The 9,168-nt window shown below is 40.1% G+C and overlaps 1 protein-coding gene across 4 annotated transcripts in view; it reads left to right on the top strand.

Moving 5' to 3' along the window:
• The first annotated feature begins 354 nt into the window (after positions 1-354).
• Positions 355-9,168, top strand: part of DNAH8 (dynein axonemal heavy chain 8) — a 218,669-nt gene continuing 209,855 nt past the window's right edge. For 3 of the 4 annotated variants that reach the window (XM_072945080.1, XM_072945081.1, XM_072945079.1), the window contains exons 1-4: positions 355-460; positions 6,037-6,065; positions 8,044-8,539; positions 8,651-8,785. In XM_072945080.1, coding sequence (XP_072801181.1) covers positions 8,087-8,539; positions 8,651-8,785 — 588 coding nt within the window. In that variant the 5' untranslated portion in view covers positions 355-460; positions 6,037-6,065; positions 8,044-8,086. Of the gene's footprint in view, positions 461-6,036; positions 6,066-8,043; positions 8,540-8,650; positions 8,786-9,168 lie in introns of those variants that run through there. The other variant, XM_072945082.1, reaches the window with a different exon arrangement.

Below are 9,168 nucleotides of genomic sequence, written 5' to 3'. Positions count from 1 at the left end.
TAATAATTTTAAAAATTAAAAAAAGAAAAATTTGATTTTCTCTAGGGAGACACTATTATAACTTCAGAAAATATAATGGCCTTAGAAAAGTCATAGGTATTTTATATATTTATGCATTTCCGTGTCAGTCCCCTCAAAGCATACCTTGGAATCCTCCCAAGGCCCCACTCCTCGAAATTTCCATCTATACGCAGCTGCGCCTTCAGCAGCCCGGGGCCTCTAAACAATGTTTCACTTCTCGGGCCCGTGGGACGAGAGTTCCGGACCGTGAGTGCGTGGGGGCGGGGACCGCGGGCCTGAGGCGGGGGGAACCCGGGCCGCGGGAGCAGCGCCCGGGGTAGCCTGCACGGGACGCTGCGGAAAGAACCGGTCTTGGACTCCCAACGGCCGGCATTGGCGGCCGCGGAGGCCACGCAGGAGCAGCACCGGGGCCGTCCGGCGGAGCTGAGCGGCGCGGCGGGTGAGTGTGCCGTCGGGGACGCGCGTTGAGCTGCATTCCCGGCCCGGCCGAGGCCCGGCCGGCTTTCCTCCCATTTTGGGGACTGGAGTGAGACCACCCCACCTCCCAACTGCTCCTCCCGACCTGCCCAGTTCCCACCCGGCCGCAACCGACAGCTGAGTCCCCGCCGTTCGTGAGTCCCAGTCTTTATGCTGGACTTCTGTGGGACTTCACACCTCTTTTAAGAGTTCAAAAGTAAGACTGACAAAATGTCTGTCCCTTCAGACTTAACTTTCTGCTCCTCTCTCCTCCTCTCTCTCCCCTTCACCTCGAAAATCTCATCGCTAAATTTGCCAATTTTCCCAAGCAGGCTGTGCCTTCCCTGCTTTCTTGCGTTTGCACCCCACTAACCCCACCTTCTGGCTAGAATACTCTCGAGTCTTCTCACGGAGCTCTTCAGACCCAACTCAAATGTCATCATCTTCTCTGTCAAGTTTTTTGGTTTCTTTGTTTGTTTTTAAATGGAGGTACTGGGGATTGAACCCAGGACCTCATGCATGCTAAGCATGCACTCTACCATTGAGCTATTATCCTCCCCCCCAAATTTTTTTTTCCCCCAGAAGTTTCTTTTCCTGCCAGCCTCTCTCAGCTGTTAACTCACGTTTTCTTGAAGTTGACCTCCCTGTATGCCCCTCCCCCCACGTGCGTTTTGCTTTGAAGGGGCTTCTTAGTTTTACATGTCGCCACAGCAGCCAAGCATGCCTAACACCCTCAATAATCAGGAATGAACTAATGCGTGAAGGGATGGAGTTACAGAAATGGGCACGAGGAAGGGGTGTGGTTGAAGTGGCTGCACACTTAGCACACAAGCGTGCAACTTACTTTCTTCATTATTCCTGTACGTGCAGGAGTCTAACATCCACATATTACTCCCAGTGAGAATGACTAGGGATGACTTTGTGGATGTCCAGTGAACCTCCAAATTGGACTTAGAAGAGGTGGTGGGAATTTAAAACGATTGCATGTGGCAGCAAGTCGTCTGGGGAGTGGGGGGACATGGGAGAAGAGGAAGGAGAAGACGAAAAAGTGTTTATCCTGCATTCTTTCCGTGCACTTATGATGTGAATATTTGGAGTAAAGACCTGACTTTTCACTGCAGAAGTAATCTTGCTAAATCCTAAAATTAGTAGAGGAATTGAAGTTCTAAATTTTAAGTCTTAAGATATATAAGGGAGAAATATAAACACATAGTATGTGTTACTGTATATAATATAGACATAATACAAGTAAGGTATGCACATAATTGTATTTTTAAAGAACCATACAGAGTTATCAAATGGAAAAATACAACTCTTATCCAGCTTCCCTCCTCCAGCTTTTCTCACTCAAGGTGATCATTGTTAATAATTTATTGTGTGTCCTCCCTGGAAGGCTTTTAATGCATCTGAACAAATGTAAATAATTATTGATTATAATTTTATGCAATTACATAAATAGAAATTATGTATTGTGTATAACTGCATAAGGTAGAAAAATGTGAGGAACAAAAAAAGTTGCCAATTAAACCTTTTAAAAGTGTGCATCTTAGAATAGATGAAATAGTATATATACGCATACATACACTTTAAAACATTTATACAGTTGGTATCTCTATGCAATGCACTGTACTACCTTGCCTTTTTTTTCCATGTGACAATATATGTTGGAGATCTGTATATACAACTCTACTTCATTACTTTTATTTCTAATATCTACATTAAAACTTTATTGAACAGAGTACTGCAGTATAATTACTGGGTCCTTTATTAAGGAACATTTTGGTTGTTTCCAGAAAGTGTGTTTGTTTTCCTCTTTTTCTATTGCAAACACTTGCATACATACAGACATATAAATGTGTATATATATAGGAAGCTAATTTATATTTACGAAGATTTTTCTATTTCAAATATGTAATCTGTTAAAAAATTTGCTACAATTTTTAGCGAAATAAAGTAGTTGTGGATATTTTCTAACTTACAGTTAAATACTTGCATCAGCCTTTGGAAGTGGTAAGCTGATATTTTATATTTAGAGTTCATTGCATGCCAAGTACAATTTGACATTTGAAAACCATGTAGAAAATGCATCTCAAATTATTTCACTAGAGGAAGAATTCTACACCTTCTCTAAGCAAAATCTTTGCAAAATGTCAGTGATTTATTTTGAGAATCTCAGATACATGATTAAAAAAATTTTTTAATAGACTTTATTCTTTTAGAGCAGTTTCAGGTTCACAACAGAATTGATCAGAAAATACGGACTTCCCACATAGTCTTCCCCACCCACACATATATGCTCCCCTACCCCCAACATCACTCATCAGTGTGGCATATTTGGTACAATCGATGAACCAACATGGGCACATTATTAACCAAAATTCATAGTTTACATTAGGGTTTACTCTTGATGTTGTACATTCTGTGGGTTTTGACAAATGCATAATGACATGTACCCACTATAGTATCATACAGAGTAATTTCATTGCCCTAAAAATCCCTTGTGCTCCATCTATTCATTCCTTCCTCCCTCCCTCTCTCCAAACCCCTGGAAAACACAATCTTTTTATTGTTTCTGTAGCTGTTCCTTTTCCAGAATGTCATTTGGTTGAAATCGTACAGTTTGTAGCCTTTTCAGACTAGCTTCTTTCATTTAGTAATATGTCTTTTGAGTTTCTTCTATGTCTTTCATGGCTTGATAGATCTTTTTTTTTACTGCACATATATTTTTAAATTTACATAGATACACTGTTCATTGTTTCTAAACATTGAGAGCTTGAGCTTTTTAAACTTACATAGTTATCAAAGGAATAAAGCCAATCACAAAATAAGAATTAACTCAAAAAGATACATACACCCTGCAATTAACAGCAACATTATTTATAATTGCCAAGATATGGAAGCATCCTAAGTGCACATCAATAGTTGCATAGATAATGGAGATGCAGCATATATATATATATATATATATATATATATATATATATATATAATGGAATACAATTCACCCATAAAAAAGAAGGATATTTTGCCATTTGTAGCCCTTCATTCACTTTTTTGTTTTCATTTCAAAAACCAGGATTTTATAACTGGCAGAGACATTTCCATTACATCAAAAACAACAAAATACCTAGAAATAAACCTAACCAAGGAGGTTACCTGTACTCTGAAAACCTAAATGACACAAAGAAATGGAAAGATTTCTTGTGCTCTTGGATTGGAAGAATCAACACTATCAAAATTGCCACACTACCCAAAGCAATCCACAGATCCAGTGCAACCCCCATCAAAATACTTGTGACATTCTTCACAGAACTAGAACAAACAATTCCAAAATTTATAAGGAACCACAAAAGACCCCTAACAGCCAAAGCAATCTTTTGTAGGTCTCTTTTTTTTTTCTCTTTTCATATGGTTTGATGACTAGAGAAGGTCCTTTAACGTTAGTTGTAAAGCTGGTTAGGTGGTGCTGAAATCTTTTAGCTTTTGTTTATCTGTGAAGCTTTTGATTTCTCCATCAAGTCTGCACAAGAGCCTTGCTGGATAGAATATTCTTGGTTGTAAGTTTCCCCCTTGCATCACTTTAACTACATCGTGCCACTCCCTTCTGGCCTGTAGAGTTTCTGCTGAAAACTCAGCTGATAACTTTATGGGAGATCCCTTGTATGTTATTCATTGCTTTTTTCTTGCTAATTTTAATATTTTCTCCTTATCCTTAATTGTTGTCAATTTGATGACTATGCGCCTTGGTGTTTTCCTCTTTGGGTTGATTTTACGTGGTACTCTCTGCGCTTCCAGGACTTGGGTGACTGTTTCCTTTCCCAAGTTGGGGAAGTTTTTGGTTATTATCTCTCCAGAGATTTTTCTCAGGTCCTTTCTCTCTCTCTCTCTCTTTCTGGGACCCCTATAATGCGAATGTTAGAGTGCTTCATGTTGTCCCAGAGTTCTCTTAAACTATCCTCATTCCTTTTTATTCTTTTTTCTCTTTTCTGTTCTGAAGTAGTGATTGCCAATAATTTGTCTTCTAGCTCACTAATCCGTTCTCTACCTCATTTAGTCTGTTCTTGGTTCCTTCTAGTGTATTGTTCATTTCAGTGATTTTATTCTTCAGCTCTGTTTGGGTATTCTTTATATTTTCCTACTCTTTGCTAAAAACTTCACTCTGTGCATCTATACTCCTCTTGAGTTCTCTGAACATCTTGGCCATCATTACTTTAAACTTTCTCAGATAAATTACCTATCTCCTCATCACTTATTTCTTCTTTTAGGATTTTATCTTGTGCCTTGGCCTGGGAGATATTCCTTTGCTGCCTCATATTGTCTGTCTTTCTATGTGTTTGTGGATTCCTTCCACAGGCTTTGGGATTATTGTTTTCTTATTTCCTGTATCTGCCCCTGGTGGATGAGGCTGGACTAGCGGCTTATGCAGGTTTCCTGGCAGGAGGAGCCAGTGCCTGCCCACTGTTGGGTGAAGCTTGGTCTGGACCTCTGGTGGGTAGGGCTGTGTCTAGAGGCCTTTGTGGCTTAGGAAGTCTGATGATGGATGTGGCTCTGCTCCCACCCTGTATGATGTTTGGCTTCCCTACAGGCTGTTGGGTGGGGCTAGGTCTTGGTGCTAAAGATCCAATCAAGATGTCAGCCTCCAGGAAAGCTCATATGGATGAACACTCCTGGAATGTCCACCACCAGCTTTTATGTCCCCTGAGTGAGCTGCAGCCATCCCCCACATCCCCAGGAGACCTTCCAAATGTAGCAGGCAGGTCTGGCCCAGGTTCCTATGAAATCACTGCCTCTGCCCTTGGACCTGGTGCACGTGAGTTTCCATGTACACTTCTTTAGCGAATGGAGTCTCCGTTTCCCTCAGTCCCATGAGGCTCCCAGAGTCAAGACCCCTTGGCCTTCAAAACCAGATGTCCTGGGGTCTGCTCTTCCCAATGCCAGGACCCGAGCTGGGGAGCCTGGTGTGGGGCTTAGAGCACTCACTCCTGTGGGAGAGCCTCTGCGACTTAACAGATCTTCAGCTTATGGGTAGCCCACCTGGGGGGTATGGGGCCCAATCATATAGTGAGCATGCCCCTCCTACCATCCTGCTGTGGTTCCCTCTTTATGTTTCCAGTTGTAGAAGGTCTTTTTTGCTAGGTTCCACTTTTTTTTTCTATGGTTGTTTAGCATTCAGTTGTGGTTTCACTGTAGTCACAAGGAGAGACAAGCTCGTGGTCCTACCACTCCACCATCTTGACCGCAAATCCCTCAGATATATGATTTACTTAAAAAAAATTAAACCAGAACAAGTTATTTAGAATTTGTTTCTCAGTCATGACGGTAATTAATACCTGATTATTAGCTTCATTCTAGTCAGGTGTTCACAGGCTACTACCCGTAACCATAAAGATTCTTTATGTTCACAAAGCAGGAGTTTATCCTGTCCTTAGCTTGAAATATATATGTCAGCCTTCAATTCATAGAGCACAAATTGAGCTTTTTACATAGAACATGTATTCTGGGAGACGTATTCTAATAAGTTTCAGAAATTAAATGCATTTTTTTTCTTTCCTTGAACAGCTTTACATTAAAATCCCAAGGAACCTGAGGTAAGGAGACTCACATAGAGGTGGAAAGTATATATATATATGTTATATTTAAATATCTTTACCTGAATTGAGGCTATAGACTATGTTTATTAGATTACTATATGAGCAGAGTAACTCACAATGACCTCTTTCAGTGTATTTTATTATAAACTTGAGGAATTCTTGATTAGGAGATTTTTCAGACATGATCTAGGAGTGCTATGATTACTCCCTTATAATTCCAATTTGTCATCAAATATATATGTTGCGTATTAAATATATTAAGTATGGTAAATACTAATATAATATTATTTACCTTCTTTCTCCACGTTTATTTATCAAGCACAGTTATATATCTCATCAAGCACAGAACTGGGCATTTAATTGCTGACAATTGATATTACTTCCCCAGTCTTCTGCACAGAACTCATGTATCCTACCAGGACTCGTCTTAAATGACAGCTTCTTCTTAGAGATTTTCTTCCTACACTTTCTCCTCTGATGCTACAGATGTTTGTGCAGACTTTGACTGGTTCTAATAAAATTATAAGTGTTTGTTGGTGTGTTTACCTCCCTTCATAGACTATGCACTCCTTGCCAGCTCCTAGAAGTGAGAGAACAGTACTTATTTCAGGAACTGCTAGCGTAGCTGTGACTGCAGGCAGTACAGAGTGCAAAGGCAATAGAAGAAACTGAAGAGAGAGATTGGAACCAAGTCAGGAAAGCCCTGGAGGACATAAGAAAGTGTTTGAGTTTGGCAACCAAAGCTGTACTTTAAATAGGGCCGTGATATGGTATGGTCTGCAGTTTAGAAAGACCATTCTTGGCTGTGTAACTGGGTGAGACCTGTAACTTCTCTGGATCTTAGTCTCATTATCAGTAAAAAGGGAGAGTCAAACTAGATGATTTCTAAGGTTTATTTTCTAGTTCTGAAATTATGTGCCATGAATCTTAACTATCTGGAATCCCCAGGGAATGAATTGTGTTCGATAATAACATTTTCTGAAAATTTAATCTGTGCCAACACTTAAACAGTAGCCATTTTTAGATGGAAAACTCATTAAGATTTATTGCATACTTTCTTGATTACTTGAACAAAATATCATGATTCAATTTGAGCACTTCCTTGATGGCTTAAGTAATAGTGACTCTGTACTGGCTTAAGTTACTGTGTGGTTCTAGAAATAGCACTGATTGCCCATGGAGAAGCCCTCCAGCCTGACTGAGCTCAGTCAGTACATGTATTTTACCATTTATTAAAGTTAAAGTAAATTTTGCTTTAGTTTCAGAAACTAGACAGTGCCTATCAATATCCTTTGAGAGAAGGCATGATTCTTTTACTGAGTAAAATGAATTGTTTTGCAGAATTCAAAAGCATAAATTTGAGCAGAGTGACAGGTCATTGACATGACTTCACTAATATATATCATCATACTCCTTCCTGAGTTGTTATAGATGGCATGACTAACTCCTCTAGGCCAGTTTCAAATGTAAGGATGTAATGCACACACAGCTCCTGGGTATTTTAGATCTTTGTTGTGTCCAATAATAACTCAGAGGTTTTTACTTACTATCCAAGTAAATTTACTCTTATGTGAAGAAGATAGACGCTAGATTGTAGCCCTTTTTACATACCTGAAGACAGGGGCCCTCCCATCAGTTGCAGTGGTTACTATGACAGGGCTGGGATGTGTGTGGAGTGCAGTCCCCTAGGGTTATATCATAATCAGGAGGAGCACTTACACTTTGAAAAAGCTCCCAGAGGTGTATGTAGAGCATGTAGAGCATGTGCATGCGTGCACGCACGTGCACACGTGTGTGTGTGCTGGTCCACTTAAAAAAAAATTCTCTAGTCCTGTAAACTCAGTTTCTTTAGATGATGCAGTATGGGAGAAACAGACAGTTTTGCTACCTGTCTGGCTTCCAGAGGAGGGATAAATTAACACACAACACTCAATTTATTGAACAGTTTTAAAAGAAAACATTTTATAATCCGTAGGTTTTGAAGTTTAAGGGACTCTGCAGGTGGAAGGAGTGGACAAATGAGTGCTGAAGAAGGTGACCCACCCCCTCCGGAAGAAGAAGCACCTCCCTCGTCAGGAGATGCAGCACCTCCAGATTCAGAAGGTGCTGCCCCTTCAGATCCAGGAAATGAGGCCCCGCCCCCTCCAGAAGAAGAGGCTCCTCCTCTTTCCAGTGAAGAGGCTCCGCCTTTTCCAGAAGGAGCATCCTTTGAGGAGGATGGTGCCCCTCTTTTTGAGAAAGGTCCTACTTACTCTTTAAGTGATTATATGAACCTCATTTCTTCTGATGAAAGGATAGTTATTCCAGTCGATGATGAGGCCTATGCACATAGGGTTCGATCTAGGCCTCCGCCCCGAATAGTCCAGTCAATGTTGTCTGATGTGCTCTCCCAGTCTTCGCGCAGTTCATCCAGATATCGCCGAAGTATGAGCGGGATTCCAAGTCTGCAGGAAACATTGAAAGAGAGACAGGTTTTGCTTATAATACCATTTTTCATATGTGTCACTTTTATTTCAAATGAAATATTTGGTGATTTACCTTCATAGTTAACAATTCTTTTACACGTGGTTTTCATCCTTTAGGCAAGATTTAGAGATGCAAGAGAAAGCCGAAAAATGAAAATTGACCCTTCATATAAATATATATTTGAAATTCTATCAGAAACGCTTGGTCTGGACTTAACAACTGTTGAAGAATTGATTTTGGATTGCCCATCTGTAAGTTTGTCTGTTTTATCATTATTTTTAAATTGCTTTTTGATAAGTGATTGAATTAAGAAACCTGAATTGTTGTGAACAAAACATTTAGGAAGAGAAGGTTGGAATTTAACTGACTAGAGAAGCTTTATTTTAAATAATTATAGCTTATTGGGTGATATTTCTAGTTTTGTTCTACTATTGTGGAGAAAGAAAAGAGGAGAGTTAGCAACTAGGATTGAGCTAAGGTTCTAACTCAAAATGGCTTCAGAAGTTAGAGGAATAGTGACGCCCAGATAGAGTGACATTTTAAACGTACAGGTTATGTAAAGTACACGTGTAGATCATTTGGATGGAAAAACAAACTGCATAAATAGAACTAGGGAACAGTGACTACTGCATGA

Source organism: Vicugna pacos, chromosome 20 (assembly GCF_048564905.1).
Source record: "Vicugna pacos chromosome 20, VicPac4, whole genome shotgun sequence".
Taxonomy (NCBI): Eukaryota; Metazoa; Chordata; class Mammalia; order Artiodactyla; family Camelidae; genus Vicugna; species Vicugna pacos.
Note: the sequence above shows the minus strand (reverse complement) of the source record. Positions and strands in the feature narration are given on the sequence as shown.